This window comes from Electrophorus electricus, chromosome 21 (assembly GCF_041902795.1).
Source record: "Electrophorus electricus isolate QZ-2024a chromosome 21, ASM4190279v1, whole genome shotgun sequence".
Lineage (NCBI taxonomy): Eukaryota > Metazoa > Chordata > Actinopteri > Gymnotiformes > Gymnotidae > Electrophorus > Electrophorus electricus.
In genome coordinates, this window is record NC_137517.1 from 6,935,001 (window position 1) to 6,956,232 (window position 21,232).

At 46.5% G+C, this 21,232-nt stretch overlaps 1 protein-coding gene and 1 long non-coding RNA gene across 2 annotated transcripts in view; one reads left to right on the plus strand and one right to left on the minus strand.

The window, feature by feature from the left end:
- Positions 1–20,984, minus strand: part of vstm2la (V-set and transmembrane domain containing 2 like a) — a 24,801-nt gene extending 3,817 nt beyond the window's left edge. The window contains exons 1-3 of the mRNA XM_027018092.3: positions 20,667–20,984; positions 2,978–3,147; positions 833–877 (exon numbers count right to left, since the gene is read on the minus strand). Of these exons, the coding sequence (XP_026873893.1) occupies positions 833–877; positions 2,978–3,147; positions 20,667–20,784 (333 nt within the window). The 5' untranslated portion in view covers positions 20,785–20,984. The remainder of the gene's footprint in view (positions 1–832; positions 878–2,977; positions 3,148–20,666) is intronic.
- Positions 893–3,278, plus strand: LOC145652761 (uncharacterized). Its single transcript, XR_014118973.1, has 2 exons — positions 893–2,365; positions 3,050–3,278. It is a non-coding gene; the product is annotated as an uncharacterized LOC145652761 (long non-coding RNA).
- Positions 20,985–21,232: the final 248 nt, after the last annotated feature.

The window sequence follows — 21,232 nt, forward strand, 5'->3', positions numbered from 1 at the left end:
AGCTCATTAGCACTGTGAGGTGTTATCACGTGTTTCTACCAGGGGAGTTTCGCACTCCAGTGGCTCTCTCTCTCTCTCACACACACACACACACACACACACATACACACACAGATGAATGTACACACAAGCGCAGGGGAAGCTAGCATCACCACACAAACACAACCCCCCGAGCAAGAGCAGGAGCAGCTCACGAAGGACTAGCTGTTAACAAATCATTACCTGTGGCCGCCCCACCGGCAAAAACAGCAGCACTGCACCAGTGAAGCCATCAAGAGACATACGGCTTCACAGGCTAGCAAGTGAAAAGAGGAGAAATGGGAAGAGAGAGAGAGAGAGAGAGAGAGAGAGAGAGAGAGACTAGGAGGCTTTGCCTACCACAAATTAGCATAAGCAGAGAAAGAGAGAGAGAGAGAGAGAGAGAGAGTGTGTGTGTGTGTGTGAGAGAGAGGGAGAGAGAGCTGAGAAAGAGAGATGGGGAGTGCAAGAACGAGTTTATAAGTATTTCTGCTCCAATTACCTAACCTAACAAAGACACAGAATGTATTTTTACATTCCATTACTGCACAGGTGACATTAACTGGTCTGTGCGAGTTAGAGGAAGGAGGCTGGATATCATTATGGCACTTAAAACTCAACTAAGCTGAGATGTACTCGTGAGAGAAATCAATGACCTGCAGTAAGTGTCAGATGTTTTACTGGGAACTGAAGCCTAATGCCAGTCTTTAGGCTGAGGAGGAGCCTTCATTTTCTACCCATGTTGCCTTGATGACATTCTCAGAGACAGTAACGCTATGAGGAGCTGACGTGCAGTTTTAAGGAGCGAACTTACGCTTATTTTCGTAGCATCCTTTGACATCTCATCTTGAGGCACCACCTGCAGGATAAAGGATACAAGGTCGTTAGGCCCATCTAATTAACCGTTTCAAATAGTCCGCAAAGAAGATGGCATCTTGTCATGCATCTCTTGTGCTGAATTCTTTTACATACTGGTTAAAGGAAAGGTCAGATCTGCGTTGATCCAGTGACATTTGTTCCCGTGTTGCCATGTGAATTTTTCCCTCTCTGAATGTTGATTTGCAAAAAGTCATTAACCTGCTATATTTACAAGGTCTCTGCTGCACTTTGTAACATTACAGTTTATTTGAAAATTTCAAAACAGCTCTCAAGCACCCAAAAGAGTAAGCCCAGTTTTGAACAAATCAACAAAAATATGTAACGTAGAGAGCCTTGAAGAAGGATATACGGCCAGTAGGTTTTCATCACTGACACATACCTTTCCACTACTCCAAATTACACCTCTCGCTCGGTATGAAACCAGCGGCAGTGTTGTTATCCTCTAGTACCAAACCCTCCTTGGTCAAAGGTCAAGTTTCCTGACCACCAGGTGCAGAAGGAAATTCATCTTACAGACGGCACTGTGTAGAGTAGCTGTGAGGGTGGAGCATGGATACTGGGATGTGAGAAGCAGTGGGTTGTGTGTGTGTGTGTGTGTGTGTGTGTGTGTTTATGTGGACCTGGTACACCTCTAGCTAGTAGCAGGCTGCACCCTCCTCAGGGGGCTGGATGAATAATGCATGGTGGGGAGGTGAGCGAGAGTTCCTCCACCTCTCCCCTCCCCTCTTCTCTTTCGCCTCCCTCTGCCCCTTCATCACTCCCTCCAATTAAAATGTTTCCTGGTTGCGCACGCGTTTCCTGTCGGCAGCAACCCCCCTGCCACTCCCTCGCTGTCTCTCCCCTCCCTTCCTGTCCACACTGAAATGACTCCATGCCACCTCTCACTCCTGCATTGTCTCTTTCTCGCCACCTCATTCAGAGCCCATTCTATCTGCATCTCTTAGCACCTCTCTCTCTTTCTCTCTCTCTCTCTCTCTCTCTCTCTCTCTCTCTCTCTCTCTCTCTCTGTCACACACATACTCTCCTTCTCCTTTTCATGGTGCCTAGGGAACCTGATGCTATTTCTACCTCTGTGATTAATGTGTAGGTACTGTTTCCTCCTGCACACTCCGCGGTGCATTGAAGCCTGTGTATTTTTCTCCACTGTTCTCCGTCTCCCTTGTTTATGTAAAGCACTTGGTATTATCCGTGTGTATGAAATAGGCTGTAGCAATGAACCTGCCTTACATTTGTCTCCTCTCCTCTCCTCTCCTCTCCTCTCCATATTGTTTCTCTTCTCTTCCCTTTATCCAATCCTCTTTCTCACTTCTTCTCTGACAGTATAGACGCATATAGAGCTGTCAGGCCCCCTTGTTGTCCCTGCTGAGCCAGGTCTCACTTCACTCAGCATGGCCTCTGCTGTGCCGCTCTCCGTGGTGCTGAAGCAGTTCTGTGGCTTCCAGAGGGTTCATTGTAGCCGCTGACCATGGTACTGGCCATTCACATGCACTTTAAAAGCCTGTCCTACTCTTCCTTGAAGCCTCCACTTGCAAATTGGAAATTGAAAAACATTTTCGTAAAGAATTATCTGCATGTATGCCTGTGTGTTTGACTAATGGTTGATTATTCTTATTGTGTAGTCATACGCTACCAAATAAACACAACACAATGGTAGTAGGTTAAATGAGGAGATCATTGATTATCACTAAAGATGGGTAATCAGCTCAGAAGCAAAACCAAATGGAGTGGATTTTTGAATGACTCATCAGCTCACAGAAGAGAGGACAAGAGTAACAGAAGGGGGGATGAGAGAGAGAGAGAGAGAGAGAGAGAGAGTGAGAGAGTGTGTGTGTGTGTGTGCGCAATGGTGTGTGACAGTGTGGTGGTGATGACTGAATGTGACAGTCACACTGGGTAAGAGTATAATAATTAGAATTGTTTGCTGCTTGGAAGTCCATTGTTGTTTAAACACCACAAAGATTTTGAGGCCCTGTGATACCCCATTTAATGCCTGAAGAGATCAATTGGTGAAAGTCATGGAATATTATATGGAGCTTTTAAAATTGTGTCTCATGAATGGATATGCGCAAAAAGGCCTCACCTGATTGGTGGTCCACGTCTGCTTGTCTGTCCACTCCCGATGATTCCTGATGTACCACCACTGGATCTCCAGCGAATATGAGGGTGACCCTGCCCCCCGAAAAGAGCATGCCATCTCGACGTCCTGCCCACTCTGTGCTGTGATGTCATGAGGGACTTCTGTGAACAGAGCTGAAGCGAGAGAGAAGAGGGACAGAAGATAAATTCCATTATGCTGAAACACATTTAAATAATGACAAAACACCCCCTGTATCATCTCCATTATAAATACACTCTGTCTATTAAAGCTTTGCCAGAGATTATTTACTGTTTCACACAATTTATGCTCTTAACAGAGTGCTTCCCTGCAGTTGAGATGTCAAAGCAAAACACCTCACCACATGTAACCACCTAGCACCCAACGCTGGAGTCATCAAGAATCAACTACTGATATGTTAATTCCCTCCGATGGTGTTGGACAAAAAGGTGCACGACATGCCTGCTTCAGCAAAAGCACAGCGGGTCTCCGGGGGACTCACGAGTAAGTTGTGCTCATCAGCAATTCAGACAGGCACGGTCCAGTTCCACGCCACATCACCCCCAGCCAGAGAGCACTCCCATAACAGCGTCTTTTCACCGTGAGAAAAGACGGTCCAAACACTGATCCGCAGTCAGCGTTTCCCATAACAACCCGTCAAAAGGCAACAGCCAGGCTGATCACCAAACAGGCTAACACGAACGGGGCACTTTCACCAACTGTGGAAGCTTATCAGGACGGACACGCTCCCTACATCCTCCCCCCGCAGCCTACCCGCTTCTAAGCAAGAGAGCCTCCCTCCCACACTTCCCTGTCAAGCCTCAGACTGCACGTGTGTGTAAAGACCCAAAGTGGCCAGGAGGTGGCACGACTATATGGCGCTGACTCCGGGATGAGGCGAGGGAATGGGGCATTTGGCCTGACTGGAACGCGTTGTCTACAAAGACATCCGATCATTTTGGGAGCAATGGGTCTAATGTTGGGGAAAAGTGGACATTATAGTTGACCTGAGTAGGTGTGCACTCCAAAGTTACACAAAATCTCCCAGCCCAGCAGTTTTTGTGGAAGTCGCTCGCACTTTCACAGGAATGCTTATCTTGTAATGGTCAAGATCAAACAAACCAAACTGAGCCTGTGCCCTGTGCCATCTGATCTACTGTACATAGGTCAACAATAGGTTACTAGTGCATTTTTGTTAAAGGGATAGCTAACTTTTAAAAAGCAGACAACTACTGACGACTATATAGTATAAACTGAATTACTCCTGTGTCCCAGTGGACTTATTTCATTATCATCAGTGTTTTTAAGAGATGAACTACCTCTTAACTAGTGGAAGTTCAAACAGCTAAGCCGACAAACACCAAAGTGTAAAGGCTTGCCTTTCTGTAGGGGTCTGTAGCTGTATCCCTGGGCCTGAGCATATGTGCTGTCATGTACAGAAACTGGCAGGGAGTTCTGTGGCTAATACCGCCTCTGATAGCGGGTAGTGTAGAACCAGCCCCATGTGGAATGAACACATTAGTCTAGCTGATCCCAACCCATATGGCTAATAACTCTACCCGAATCCTCTTAACTGCTCCCCTCAGAACAATTTTAATTTCCCCCATAATCCCATTCAAACGAGCCAGGGCACTGCGGGGGCCACCAGAAGGCCCCGAGGGTGTTCTGGTCACTTCCGTTCCACACAGGGGCCTGGAGATAAGGCTGCTGTCGGAGAGGAAGAATAAGAGGAGCTTATGGAGAATGCGGCAAAGGAGCAAGTAGGGTAGGGGCATCACCTGAAAATACTCCGTTAGCATGTAGGTGCTGGGAACTACTGAAAGAGGACCAGACCCGAAGTTGCGAAGAATGTTGAAATAGATATACTGGTGAAGGCACTGATAAGGCACTAATCCGCATTTCTGCATGAAAGGATCGAATAGACTTGGGAGTTGAAAAGAAATCCTTAAGCTCCAGGTAAAAACATCGCAACCAGGGTCCCAGCCCCGGTCCATGGACTGGCTGGGCATGGCTGAGAGATTTACTTAATCTCAGGGGGGCGCAGAAAGGGGTTCACCGAAAAACCAACTGCCACAACTCTGTTTGCCTGCTTCTTTTGTTCTGCGAGCACTTCAGAATGCCCATGCATTTTCAGAACGCCCATGAAACTGACAAATCACAAGCGAGCTTTTCTTACGGATGCTCTTTGACCAAATCCATTGCTCTGCGGCAGCAGGCCAGGCTGGAAATGCCACAGACCCAGACAGACTCTAAAGCAGCCCCAATCCCCACGCTGCTCTGGCATGGGCTACCGGGGGGGGAGAGAGGGCCATTATAATACAGCTGCCAGCACGTTGTCCAAATAGTGCCTCTTCATTTGGATGACTCAGTTAAAAAATATTACTCGATATCAACTGTTGACCTTCTAGTCAATCCAGGTGACTCCCCCCTCCTGCCCAAAAAAAAAGGCCACCAACGACATTTCAGTCTCTGTAAGATGTTTCTATAAATTATGTTCTACTACAATTGGGGAAGAGGAGTTGTTGTATTATTTTATTATCTTTTATTACTATTACTATCTACTTTCTATAAAGTTTTGGCTCTTGTAAGGGGAAACCAGGCCAGCTGAGAAATATTCAGTCCACTCACTACTCCATCCTGTCTGTCGTTTCGAAGGTGCTGACGTTAATAGCTTTTTAAAATCTGCAGGCCCACTGTATGTCTGATAAGGAGGAGGACAGTGCACAGCCTAGCTACATCATGACCCGTGAGGCAAACTGCAGAGTGGCCGTGAAACTCACTGGCTGGAACCCATTATAGTTTTCACTTGTGAACGTACAGAACCCACGATGTATCGATTTGACATAAAAGCAGAGAGATGGGGAGGGGGGTGTTTGCGGTCCGTGCCCCTCTATGGTCTGGGAAGAGCCATGTGGTGAAGTGTCGTATGGTGTCACCCCACATATTGTCCCCTCGTTTCAGCAGTTGAATGTGTTCCTGCTGCGAACACTGGGACACCTCCTCAGACGCATGGCTGCTACTCACAGTCTGCAGCTTTTCTCTACTCTGCTACACCCGATCAGGTTCACTAAGACGCCGCCAATTACCTAAAGGGACAGATGAGGGGTGCCGAAGTGCTGAAAAAGACGAAACCACTCAGGCAACGGGGAAGAACAGCACATGCCGAGCAAAAAGCACGCAAGATTCAGTGCGGAGTTTGATTGCCTCTGCTCTGTGACAGTTTGCTGCTTCAAGGGATGATTAAATACAGGAAGTGGAAATCCTACCCCATTAAACTGTGTGCATCCACAACTTCTTCTCTCCAACAATGAGCGCCAGAGACATTAATTAAGGGACCCCTATCTGCGCATCATAATTGTGGGCCTCAAAGGACTCCGTAAGCCATGTTCAAAAAGAGGCCCAGAGACATCATTATCTCCGGGAGAAATGAAAGAGCCGATCAGATATGCCGCCCCCCGTCTCGTCATCCCTGTTGGTAGTGGGAAAGCCGTTCTAGGTGAGAATGGAATGGGCCTATCCTGTCGGTGAGGAGTGCGAAGATCGGGCCTGCCCCCTTTCCTGTGAGACGGCCTCTTAACCTATTGCCTTGATATGTGAAACGCTGGATTATTAGCACGAGATCAAAGGGAAGACTCATTGTGAGGGGCTTCGGCGTTCGTCACGGTCTCACAATCCACCCAGTGAGAGTGAAAGCGAACTGCACTGAAATCTGATCATGGGCTTACAAATCAGCCCAGAAGCACTGCGCCGAGCTCAGAGCCAAGAGCGTGAGTGAACGCGGAGGCTCGAGCGGCGCTTTAAACAAAGCTCGTCTGGTGTTGGGCAAACAGGGGGCTGCCAAGCACCGGCAGGTACGCCATATGTCCGAGGAAAACTGTTTGATTTTTCCACAGCGGAGCCACAAAAACATGAGAAGTGAGAGAGAGAGAGAGAGATAGAGAGAGCGAGAGCGAGGGAGGGAGAGAGGAGGAGAGAATGGAGCAATCAACAACTCCGATAATCTGAGCTGAAACTAAAGGAAGAAGAGGTAGACGTGGAGGTGTGGAGGGAATGTTGTCAGTCTGTCTGTCGACAGACCTGTCTGTACTCTCAGTGGTGAATCCTCTTATTCAGAGCACTCTGCTCACACTGACCTGCACCACGGGCCATATTTAAGTCATGTGATTACTGGGGTGCAGGATCAGGGGCCTTGCCCATCAAACCTTTTCATATCTACTAGCAAACACATGTATGTCTTGATGGAAGAAAGCCAAGGCTGATCTGAGCTCAGCACTTAATCTGAAAAATTTACATTCAGACCTAATAGGAAAAACAGTCCATATGCAATTAACAAATCATCAACTAAATATAGAGTACTACCTTGATTCTCTATGTTAAGTAGGACAAAAAACCTTAACATCTGTAGGATTTCCTGCACCTCTGATTATTATATTTGTTCTGTTGGTGTGAGCACAGAACAGGAAGAGAAACACTGGAAAGCAAACCTCTGCCGCAAAGACTCAACACAGTACAACACAGTGCAGCTCAGCACAGTCATATGCTACTGTTGTCCCTGGAAACGGGAGGGGGACCCGATACTGAAACCCTGTCTTCCGAGCAGAACCCTGGGTGTGGGTCGCCAGGGGTGCATCAGCAGGGGTGTGGCGTCAACATGTGCAGGTCTCATTGACATTGAGTGAGCTCACTCAAAGTGCTGTCATCATACAGCCATGTGAATGTGAATGAAAGACGCACATTAAAAGAGACGTACATTGTAAACACTTCAAAATTCTGAGATTGATTGTATATCGGGGTTGGCCTGAAGAGTCTAATCCAGATGTGTGGATTCCCTCCTCTTACATACCTACTAAACCTGGAAATTACACAGCGAGTTGAACCAGACTGGGTTCCACTCTAGATCTCCATGACTGGTGCTGGGAAGCTATGTTGCAGACACGGAGAAGAGTCTCTCAATGTTCTGACTGTAAATGAGGATAGCTCTAGAAGACCCAGATCTATGTGAGGAAAACTAACCATGGTAGGTCTACATAAGCAGATGCAGTTCTGGTATGTTTCATCGAGGTTAGGTGTACTTGCTGTAACAGCTCGGAATCTAGGTGAGGAGAACCAACTCTGGAAGCCATGGGTCTATTTACAAAGAGTCGAGCAATCAAGATGTGTAATTTGTTGAAATTAGGATAGCTAACTCTAGAAGGTCTGAATCTGGGTGATTGGAGATTTGGAGATAGGCTTCCAACTAGGGTGATTGGAGCTAGCTGTTTGAATTGAAGCTAGTAGAGACTCTATTAAGACTGACTCTGAAAGTAGCGCAGGCAGTGTTTGGGTTGAGTGTCTGCAGTGTGGGTGGACAGGCAGACACACAGCACACAAAATGATGAATGTGCTGCTGCTCTTTCACATCATAGCATTATTGTATCCACGGTGAATCCGCTGATATGAATCACAGCGGCATATGCGCTATCTCGCGTGTCGGAGTTGGGCGGTGCAGGTGGCTGCACAAATGAACTACACTTTTCAGTTGAAGCCGAGGCATAGATATTTCAGGGCTCTAACATAAGGCTTCAGAGAGAGAAGGAGGTTGGGAGTGTGTGTGTGTGTGTGTGTGGGGGGGGGGGGGGGGGGACAGGTGCAATATGAAACGACTTAGACATCTAAAAGGAGATGAGGGCGAAGGATGGAAATAGACCCAGCCGGAAAAGTGAAGGGCGCACAACGCAGCGTGGAGGGGAGAGAGACAGCAGAGGGAAGTAGAGAGAGTGAGTGGGAGAGAGAGAGAGAGAGAAAGAGAGAAAATTTATACGGGGCTATACGTGAGAGTGAGCGCATGAGAGAGTAAGGAGCGAGGGAGCAAGGGAGAGTCATGAATAGGAGAGAAAGAGTTAGTGAGGATAGAAGGGCTGCTGTGGCAAACATGGGTAAAGCAGAGGAAAATTATGAAGCAGAGAACGTTGATCAGGGAGAAAACCTGCAGGGAAAAAAAAAATCCCCATTTAATTACATATTTTTACAATGCAGTAACAAATTACCACCATGTCAACCCAAATGTTCTTTCAGTCTCAGAGAGCAACACAGGCACGTTTATGAAACTACCCAGAGCAGAGCATGAGAAAACAAATTATGCCATGTTATGTTCATGTTGTCAAGAATTGACAGAGGACACAGTTGAGCAATTAACCTCACCCGCCTACACACAAAGATTGGGTCATCGTCCAAATAACGCTCACTCTTTCCGTAAACAAAAGGAGGTGTAGCACTTCACCAAGGTGAACAGAGGAAAGTCGCTGATCACTCCTCCTGCTGCAGAACACTTCCTTCTCACTTCTCACTCCCACTCACATTTACACACCTGTCTTTACCTGACTTCACTTTTTCATGTACTGTACTTTAGCACACCTTTACCCGACATTCGGTGTGTGTCAGCGCTCAGTTCATGCAGTGCAACTACACCAATTTCTTACTGGGCTTTCTGCTCTTCCACACAGTTCACTTATCCAGGAGTCATTTTCATAACACGGTATATTCTAATAATAACTAGAACTTTTGCTTCTTTTTGTTTCTGTCATCACCGTTGACAAGCAACCTACACAAATAAGAAGTGCGAAAATCACTGCCAAATCACTGTGTTAAACTGATGTGTGAAACAGTGTCGTGTAAGCACAGGGAAGCGTGTGTGCACTGAAAATGCCAGTGTGCAGCTGTAAGGCTGTTTAATGGAAAAGCGCATATGCTATGTGTAGATGGCCAGTATCAGGACTGCAGTGCAGGGCTCCCTGAGAGAACGCCTGTGTAGATTAGCCCTCGGTTCCGGGCCAACCCCACATAACGCCGTTTAACAACCAACCAGTTAAAGCTCCATAACACATGACCTTTGCGAGCCTAATGCACCCATATTAAAAAGGATTTACCGCCCGCTCCTTTTATATTTATGGGGACAGCAAAAGGCAGCTTTTACCAAAATCTTTAAAACATATAGCAAACCATTCAGGGGTCTTCTCAGTCAGAGCAGAGAGTTGTCATAATCCTTACACCCAGCGCTGTACGCAGCTTAGACTTTAGTATATCACGGAAACATTTATTCGCTCTGCTCACACAGCAGAGCACCTTTGCCCGAACATTTTCCAAATGGTAAGATGCAGACTGAAGTCAGCACTACTGGCTTGGATAAGCTAAGGGTATATAACCTTACACAGTCGCACAGCATCGACCTGTAAATGGCTTCCAATGAGTTCTATGGTTCATATAATAATTATCATACCAGTGAGTGGCATTTCATTATTCCCGCAAAGACTTTGTGGCAAGTTGCATTCAGTGATGCATTGATTGTTAGCTAAATGCATCCATACTACAGGTACCTCTCATTTAAAAGCAAGAGGCACACATCAGATGTGTGTGAGTGTGTGCGTATGTGTGTGTGTGTGTGTGTGAGCATTCCAACTGAGCATTCCAAGAGGCCATAAGTATAGCAATCTCCTCTCCTCTGCCATGCAGGAGGCTGTAGTCCAGCTACGGACACACCGACGCTTAGCAGGCATGTCCGAACAGAGGGGCAAAAGGTAGCTGATGTGTTCCAGCAGGCAAGAAAGCAGAGGTGGCAGACTTCAGTTCGCGGATGATAAATGACGGGGCTGCCGGGCCGTCGTCACTCGGCTTTCTTCCTCTCTCCTTCCAGTGTGTATCCTGTTTGACATATTCTACAGTCTTAGAAGTGACTTGTGTTTCTGCGCGAACTCTCTACATTAGCTTTCATTCTCCAGGTGCAGGTATGCCGCCAGTCAGTCACTGAGACGCACTTTCAAAGCAGGCATGCTTGACTACTGAGACAGGATCGGCTGAATGTCACACTGAGTCAGGTTAGTCATGCCACTCAGTGGCTATATGTAGAGCAGCAAACCAGAGCCAGTATCAGCGTACAGGCAGAAACTGCCACCCCGCACCTCTGTCTACACCCAAAACAACGGCAGAGGACTTCAGAGCTCGAAATGATGGCTTGTACCTCGATTCTCATACAGTGCTTGATCTGTGATCTGCAGCCCAGCAGTGGAGAAAAATCATTGTTTTCAGTGACATTCAGTGACCTTATATAATTTGATGGAGATTGAAAGCTCGAGCTGTCAGTCAAGCTAAACAAGCATGCCCATGTGTTGTACGGAACTGCCGCGTAATTAGAACAGGGATGGGTGACACATTAAACTCAGTGCTCAGAATTCAGAATATTTAACAATGGGAGGGAAAAAATACCCCAAAGGACCCGCCCAGCCGAGCAGCAGCATTGGATCCGCCCTGAGAGCGTTATTCAAGAACAGGTGCCAGCTTGATATCGCAGTGCATCCAAAACCACCCAAATCCCAACCAAAGCCTTCAGTAGGCAAGACAGTAGAATTCTGCACCACGTTTAACAAGGGTGGCAGAGAGGGAGTGCTGTTTTGGAATCAGCTTTGCCTTAATCCTGATTTCAGATCTCTCTCTCTCTCTCTCTCTCTCTCTCTCTCTCTCTCTACCTCCCTCGCTCTCCCTCCTTCTCTCCCGCCCCCGCCCCTCGTCCTACCCTCTCCCTCCACTCCTCCTTCTCATTCCTCTCTCTCTCTCTCTCTCTCTCTCTCTCTCTCTCTCTCTCTCTCTCTCGTGCCTTGGAGGATTTTGTCAGTAGGTGTCTCTGCATGCCTGCACCTGGGAATCGGGGCAGGGCTCTTGGGAATCACGCAATAGCAGGAATTCAACAAAGCTGATCTCACCCCCCCCCCCCCCCCCCCGACAGCGACAGGCAGCGCAGCATGGGCTATGTGATCTCACAACCTACTCTGACCAGAAACATAAAGAGGGTGTGAGGACAAAGGAGAGAGGGATGAAGAGAATGAGAGAGGCAGACAAAGGGAATGAATGAACGAGGGCAAAAGGGAGGATAAAAAAGGAAAGGCAGAAGGAAAGTGCTTTGGAAGAGTGCTGTGGAGGAGTGCTGTGGAGGAGTGCTTTGGAAGAGTGCTGTGGAGGAGTGCTGTGGAGGAGTGCTTTGGAAGAGTGCTGCGGAGGAGTGCTGTGGAGGAGTGCTTTGGAAGAGTGCTGTGGAGGAGTGCTTTGGAAGAGTGCTGTGGAGGAGTGCTGTGGAGGAGTGCTTTGGAAGAGTGCTGCGGAGGAGTGCTGTGGAGGAGTGCTTTGGAAGAGTGCTGTGGAGGAGTGCTGTGGAGGAGTGCTTTGGAAGAGTGCTGCAGAGGAGTGCTGCGGAGGAGTGCTGTGGAGGAGTGCTTTGGAAGAGTGCTGCGGAGGAGTGCTGTGGAGGAGTGCTGTGGCTCACTGCCACAGCTGGGCGTCTGAGATTTAGGGGAACGCTTTGAGGAAGCCCGTGCCGCATGGCCATACTGCAGTCCGTCTACTGCCCCTGCAGAATCTACTTCCAGTGCAGCCTGAGCACAGCAACAGCCCTTTTCGGCCCTGTCAGGGGGTAAACGTGACAGGTTCTTATTATGGGCTGAGTAGCAGTAATGCTTTCAAGTTTCTGATCGTGAAGGTGAAAAGGTAAAACTGAGGCAAAGCCACACATGACCTGCAATCACGCTGATGACGTTGTTGTCGTTAGTGGCATTGTAGTGAGCAGCGTGTTTCTGTAAGTGGGCTTCATTAACATGCACTTGCAGAATAAGCTGCCTTGACTTATACTGTGCGTAACTTGTGTGATGATATTTAGCGGAGGAGATGGCGATTCAGGCTTGTCTTATTACAAAGAATAGCAGAGGAGAGAAGTGTGTCACATTCAATCAGCCTTGACACAGCAGCGTGGCCCGGTCCCATGATGGCCTCAAAAGCCAGAATACACACACGCACACATACAAAGAGAGAGTGAGAGAGAGAGAGAGAAAGAAAGAAAGAAAGAAAGAAAGAAAGAAAGAAAGAAAGAAAGAAAGGAGGAGGGAGAGAAATGGGATGGGGTGAAGACTCAACAGCGTTTAATTAGAAGGGATTTTGCACCAGACTAGATGAAGTATGCTGAATTTGAAATCTCACCCTTTATTTATTTATTTTTTTCTCGTTCACTATTTATTCTGCTCCTTATTGTCTATATTGTTAATATTCTGGTGACCGTTGTCGGCCAGAAGAGGACGGGCCCCCCCCCTTTGAGTCTTGGTTCTTCTCAAGGTTTGTTCCTCATTCTCTAGGTTTTTCCTTTCCACTGTCGCCCTTGGCTTTCACACTTGGGGGTTTGGACTTGGACATTTGTAAAGCTTTGTGACAAAATCTGTTGTAAAAAGTGCTATATAAATTTTTGACTTGACTTATCTGTGAATGAATGATGTAAAAATCACTTCTTCAACCTGGACATCGCTCATCTACACAAGGCCTTCGCTGGAATCTCAGACAATCTCACACCTTCCGCACAATCTCAGACAATCTCAGGTCCTCTCTGGAATCTCAGATAAATCTCACACCTTCTCCAGAATCTTGGAGGATCCTCCCCACCACTGTCGCCCTGAAGCCTTCTCGTTCCTGGTCACTGAGCACCTGAATGTGAAATGAAGTGAGCCTGGCTTGAGGTGACTCCACCCCAGCTCCCACTCACTGTAGCTCGATTTACACCTGCTTGAGCTTGCTGGGAAACCAAAGGCCTTGGGGCCATGCTGAAGATGTACTCACTGAGAAAGCAGCAACATGGCTCTGGTTAGTGTCCACATGGAGCACATGTAGGCACTTCCATGACAATGTTCTGGACATCTCCCTTACCACACTATGCCCTCAAAGCACTGTGGCTGCGAGCTGTATTCCTGGCACTCCAAGTTGATCCGGTATTTTCAAACAATATTCAGTGACCTGACTGCGAAATCCACGTGTCCTAGTCCGGCCTGCTAATCCCAAACATGTGTGAGCACAGATAAGCAGCCAGTGACGAAGGAGACAGCAGGACGTGATTAGTCGCAACGTCTCTGCAGCGTAATCGCAGATCGATCCGACACTCCGCGCGCACTCGGTCCCCCTTAAGCGCTTGACGCCACGCGAGGCCATAAACGACCCTGGCTGGTTACGGCTCCGCCTTCGGCTGGGGCCCCTCCCTCCATCCCCACCCACAGTCCACCCGACTCCACTCACAGTGGTCCGTGGTCACTGTCGACTGCCGCCCGTCAGCCGCATGCTCCACGTGCAGCCCCGCGGGAGTCTCGGGTGTGACATTTCTAACAGGCAGCGCTTCATAAAACCTGATCCATAGCATGCCGTTATGAGACAAACGGGCGAGACGAAGGAGCTGGCCGGCGGCGGCGGAGTTGACCACGGTAACGGCACAGGACATATTTCACCAGCATAAGCACAAGGGCTGGTCACCGTGCTTCTTCTGCCACAGAAGAACCGGAGGGATGTGTCACTACCCATTATGAAGACAGAAGGGTCCTTCATAACAGAGGCGTAAAGTGTCCCAGATGAATGATGTTACATGTCTCCATCCCGCACTAATATTTATATGAGCAGATATTAATGAACACAAACACAAGCAAACGAACACACAATCTTAAACAGGATTAGTGTGTGTGTGTGTGTGTGTGTGTGTGTGTGTGTGTGTGTGTGTGTGTGTGTTTGTGTGTGCATTTGTGTTTAGTGCAGCTAGCAGAGATGCAACCAAAATGAGGGGCAGGAGGTGTGTTCAGGGGCCGGGCTGAGTATGTGAATGGGGCGGAGCCAGTGCCAGTCCTCCACCACTCTGGCACACTGGTGCCTGAAGCTCCATGTCTCTGAGCTTACTCTCAACATGGACTCCATCGCCTGGTAACTGTTATCAAAGTAGAAGAAGGGAAATGAGCAGGAATAATGGAAAAGTGATTGGACTGTGATTGGGGTTGTGAGGGTTCTAGTCTCCAGAAAGGCAATATAAACAAAACAAGCTGATTGGCTACAGTGGAGATCACTTCCTTAGCATGCAAATTAGACTCACAGCTAGGATTACCAGCCTAAAACAGAGGACAAAACCTCTGCCACAATGCAAAGACAAATGATCAAAAATATTGCGTGCATCAACAAATACATAGGCACTAAATACAAGTTAATAAATGTTCTACCCCTCTAAAGAGAAACATTGAAGAGATGCGGTCTCATACCAAATAGCCGAGTGGCTTGGTAGTGAGCAGTGGGAATGGTTCTGTTTGCCACACACATGTTCATTAGCTCCTGTGCCATTGCACTGGGACATCGTGGTCCTTGCAAACAACGCAGGGCTTAATTAACTAACAAAAGCCTCTCCCTCTCCCCTTTTAGTGAGTTTTCCTGAGGTTTCAGCACTCCAATGCAAACAAAGGATCAGTGAGGAGGGGCTGCAGAGACGGACTAGCTGGACTAGCTCAGAGAGAGAGAGAGAGAGAGAGAGAGAGAGAGAGAGAGATAGAGAGAGAGTGATGTTTAAAGAGAGGTTGCGAGAAGAACCGTCCCTGTGTCTCTCTCGTTCTCTGGCATGCGCTGCCAGAAGAGCATGCTGCCAGCCTGATCCCAGGAGGTGTGGGATGGCAAGCCTGGCTCAAATGTGTCTAATGTGAGATAAGCTGTTGGGATGAAGCTCTGGAGGCTCTACTGAGGATCACGCTGCCTCCATCTCTCCCTCTTTCGTGCTGTCTGTGTCCTCTTCAGATTAAGTCAGTTGTGGGGGGGGGGTGGGGGGGGGTTGGACTCACACATAGAAAGCGGGCATGACAGACCGCCACAGCTCAGCAAGAGAGAAAGAGTGCGAGAGATAGGGGCGGGGGAGTTACGGACAGATAGATAGATAGAGAGAGAGAGAGACTGCAAACATGCTGATTAGCTTCTTTCACTGTTTATATATAGATACTTGTATCCAAATCCAATAAATACTGGACTGGACCGGCGTCCCATTTGTCTGCTGACTGCTCTGGAGCCTCAGAGACGCCATCAGCCGCTGAGTGTGTTTCCGCCAGCCTCCTCCCAAAGACACTGTAAGGACGAGCTAACCCACAGCACTGAAGGACTTGAAAAAGCAGGAAGAAAAGGCCAAGTGCAGATCTGAGCGCTCTGAGGCATTAGCTCTCCACAGGAATACTTATGTAAAGATGAGTAGCCTGCAGAGGAGAAAAGAGAGACAGACAGGGGAAGAGAGACGGCTGTCTGTTGCCTGACCCAGCTATTTCAGACTTGCTATTGAAGTGAAAAGCATTTCATCTCTCTGGAGAGGAGACCCATGGAGAAGAAGAGATGGAGGTAAGCCAAAAACAAGCCAATGCCGTTGGTGGACGTAAACACCGCCTTGTGCTCCTGTCTTCCCTCCGGCCCCCAGTGCACATCCAAGATTGCCTCTTAAGTTCGATACATAAAGTGTTTACAGTGTTGGCTGATCGTTAAAAACCAGTTTCATTTTCTTGCCACGCTAGGAATGTTTAACTGCTGTGCATGCCCTACAAAGACTGAGTATCACTTCACAAACTGTATTTGCTGAATATGTCAGAATTGCTTTGCTGGAATCGGAGAACATTAAAACCTGTTGAATGAAGTCGAATGAATCTGAAAATGCTAATCTGAAACTTCGCCTCACACGCAATCAGAACTCCCCTGTGGTGACATGTGACTCCCTGCTATGTGCTGATTGGCTGAGCTCCAGAAAATTGCGCTTCCTTCTGCAGTGTCACACTGAACATCCAATTTCACATCCTAGTGCATCACAATGCTCCAAGCGAATGCAGACAGAACCTCACACTCTCAGAATAACACATCGGCAAAAAAAAGTCCAGTGCTGATCCTTGTTGCTAGTGCAGTAACAATGAGATGCTGTATTAGAGCCCACCGGTCAACTGAACGCATGGATGCTAGTTCTGAGTGAACAGGACGGCTGTCAAGCGTCCACAGGTCATCATGTAATAAGGTTTCTCACTCGGGATTCTGTCATTTGCCCGCCTGTGTTGGTCCACAACACCAGATGTGTTTATATACACATTTCTTGTTTTTGTGTCTGATGATGTTTTTGTGGCCCCATGAACAGACAGGAAGCAGAAGTTAAGCAAATCCATAAGTCATCACTTTGTAATCAAGCAGCTATTACGCATATGCACACAGTTATTTATACGAGCTACACATTATGTGGTACATCTTGGCAAGTTTCATTAAGGAACTGCTCAGGGCTTCTGTATGGCATGAGGAAGGTCATATGCATCTTTAATCAGTCTGAAACGGGGCAGCACACCTGTGCGATGAGCATGCGGGACCTGTATATTCAGGCCTCTGGTGGCTGAGTTGTGGCAGTCCGGCACGCCGAACAGGAAATTGTCACACTCCAGGGACCATGTATCTCACACCTGTGCACCTGTCCAAAACCCGCAATGCTGCTAAGTTCTCTCTTATTCTCTCTCTCTCTCTCTCTCTCTCTCTCTCTCTCTTTCTCTCTCACTCACTCACTCACACACACACACACACACACACACACACACACTTGTAAATGGTTCTGTTGTGAAAGTAATTTATGATCTCAAATTCTGAAAATGTGTCTTAGATAGTCTTAGAATGGGCAAGCAGTATATTATCAGAATCACATGCTTTAGTCCATGACATCAACAATCACATTCAATATAACAAATTCTTTATGATAGAAATACCCAGGGCAGAGTCACCATGAGGAGGCATAGAGACTGCAGACAAAACCATGTAAACACATATGATGCTTATCAGACCAAGTATATCTCTAATAACACAGCAAACAGTACTGATCTGTGAGCAAGTCAAAACATCCCCTTAATGGCATCATATAATAAAAATAAACAGCAATCGAATATTACACAACCAACAAATCAATGCGGCATTTCCTAACACACAGTTTAATTTAATCTAAGAAGGATCTAATTGCATCACAGGACAAACGCTTCAGCCAACAGAACAAGCAATATCTAATCTAAAATATTTAAACAGCTACAATAAAGGATGCATTCTAAATATCTGACAAACAACGAGACAAACAAAAAACTGTCAGGACTATTGTTGTGACGTTCACAAACTCCACATGCATCACCTTGTGGAGAATCGGCTAATTTTTGATTTCACACATCTTAGATTAATGACTGGTGGCCTGCCAAGAATTCAGTGTTCTCCAACATATCACCCACATCACTACGATTGTCGTTTCCAATGTCCTCTCTAATGTCTGCCGTTTTGTCCAGAGGTGCAGCCACCTAGACTGAAGCTGGTGGCATAAGCATTTATCAGCAAACCCCAGTAAACCCCAGTACTGAGCTGCCATCCATGACACCAAGGAAGCTGGACAAGCTTTTCACTGTGAATTTTCCAGCACAGTCAAAGAAAAGAGCCCTACACCTCCAGCCAACAGACAAATCCTGTTTAACAAGGAAAGCCATTTCATTCCAACACAGGAATGAGTCAGGGTACGGAAAAGCCTGCGACCATCAGTGGGCATGAAGAGAACAGGGAAAGGAATACCCCGGAGTGCTCTTCCAATCAACACACTTTTCCCTCCGTTAAGTGTGGCACCCGACAGAAGGACGCACAAAAGTAAAAAATTCTGAATGTATGTGTAGCCTGGGATTTGGGCTATTTAGGGGTCCTTGGGGATCATACCTTGGGGAGAGGCAAATGCATTGTGTGGCATCCATGTGAATGCCCAAGGAAAGCACAACAGTGATGTTTATTCTGTACAAGAAAACAACTGAAGTTTCCCAAATGCCCAGAGTTGGCATTTTACTTTATAACATCTGTTTAAAAAAAAAACATCAAATGGTTTGAATGAAGATGTGCAGGACAGACAGAGCATTTAATTCTGGTCACGCAGGTGAGTTGTTTACCCCCTACAGAGCCTTTTTCTGTCCACACTCCATTACTTCCCTTTGTTACAATCACAATACAAACACACACACACACACACAAATATATACACACAAACACAAACACACACACTTCAGCAGCAATGATGGTCATAGTGATTGCAGGCCTGATGCAACATGTTGTAAAGGAAAAACACTTTGAAACCTTAAGTATAAACAAAACTGCCCTTCTCACAGCAGAATCGGTGTGGCCATTCTGTGGTTTACTGAGCTAGACACTAAGGTGTTTGCCTCTGTGTTTTATTAAGCTAGGAGCAGCACCAGCATCACAGCCTCTGTCAGTGTTAATTAGAGCTACTTACAACAAGCCCAGGCCAGTCTCATGCCCCCAGTGTTTTGTGTATAAAAGGCAATGGCATTGATTTCCAAAGATTCATATTACTCAGGGGTGAGAAAACCATTAGAGGAAAATCACTGGACGAGAAAGCACTTGTGTGAATTGTCAATACATCTAAAAAGAGCTTAGGCAAACAGTCACTAGCTTCAAAAACAGTCAAGACATTCTACTCCTACTTAATAAACTCCTGGGATGAGTATGGGTCACACAGTCCACCGCAAACAGGCATGTCACCTTTGTGCTAGATGCAAATGGAATCAGATGCCCAGCTGCTACTGAATGGGTTTAATTTTTTTATTGAAGGAGTCTTCATGCAGTTAAAAACTATTTTTAATATCAGTGATGTTGCTGAACACAATACAATCTTCCGGCTGCTTTTCATATTTTAACTGTGTTCAAGCTGATTTTAAAGTGAAGGTAAAGCTGTATCACAGGTATACAACACGTTGGGAGCACTTTAACGCCCCCCTTAATTTTGTGGCGAGAGCACCTGGACACGCCTCCTTTCCAAATAGCCCCGCCCATTTCATTATCCATCAGCCAATCAGCTAAAATTAATAATTGTATAACAAGGTGGGGTTTGCTTCTGTCACTAAAGCTTCTGTATAACGTTTATAGTGGATGCCTCCAATCAGATTCACTGCACAGTAAGTCTGTACCATGTCCAGATACTCACATGGAAGGAGTGGACACTTGTGAAACCTGGTCCTGTGACACATTACCTGACAAGCTGCACCACAGCTATGAACGTTCTGGAGACAGAATGTTCTGATATTATATTTTAGCATGCTAGAAAAAACAACAACAGTCTTTTAAAGACAATATTTAGAGTAATTATATGAATGAATCAAATAACATGGCCGCGTGGATCTGCGATTATAACTATCCCAACGGGATTTTCAGTGGAGAGAAGATCACGTATTCTAAATACCAGTATTTACAGTCTGCCATAACATTACTGTTAGAGGAACATTTAAACGAATAAAACAACCATGCACTATATCTTTCTTTATACCCATACACTGCTAGGCTGATGAATAGTCAAATTATGCCCTCTGCATTCTAGCAAACAAAGATAATCGCTCTCTGATGGTGTCTGTGCCCCTCGTTTCAACAGCTGCCAAAAAAGACACTGTTTATGTCTCTTTTTCCCCTTTGAACATTAAAGCCCTTGTGGGATTTACGGAATTTTTACTAAAAACATTAAACCTGTTAAATAAATTAATAGAGCGTTATCATAAATCTTGCTGGTGAAGAATTCTTTTGTTCTTTTCCCCGTGCGCACACAACTGCATCCAGGCAAAGGTAATAAAACCATTCTCCCGAATTCGGAGATCTAAAGATTAATTAAGCTACATTAGTTTTATGGAGATGACATTCGTCAATCACACCAAGAAATGCAGGCTGACTCGAAAATATGATTACGCTCCTACGACTTGCCTGTTTTATGAACGATCAACCGGATTTAAACGTTATGTTATCAAGTCGTTTCTTTCTGTCTCAGTGTAGCAGGACACCGGGCTGGGTAGAAGCCTACCGTTGCTGGAGATATGATTCTCCACCTCCGCGTATCCACCTTGTCCGATGGAGGCACTAAGTTGGATATAGAGTCCCATATAATGTAAACTCCCTAGAATGACTCCAAACGCGCCCATCGCTTTTGCTAGTGACCACTTTCTGGCATTAGGTGAAAGGAGTCTTTGAAGGCTAGATCCAGGTAACGTGAGGATTTATAGGTGGCTTTTCAAAGCAGTTCCTTCTTAACACGAGTCGTAGCCGCGGAATGAGGAGGTCGTGTTGCAGTCGCCCGCTGATGCCGGTGGATGCTTCATGCGCTTTGCGTCTCACTGCGAGGAACTCTCGGGGTCCCTCGAATACGGCGGAAGAATACAATCATGAATCGGGTGTGCCTCGGTTGGCATTAATGAATATCAGTAATATATAATTACCCTTTCTAGAGGTTTTGAATGTTTTTTTTTTTTTACTTCAGAAAATATAAACTATTATCTTCACACAATATAGTCATATGTTTTGTCATACCTTAAATTTTTAGAACCAACATTTGGTCTGAATTGGAAAAGACTGACCATAATACGAGTAGCC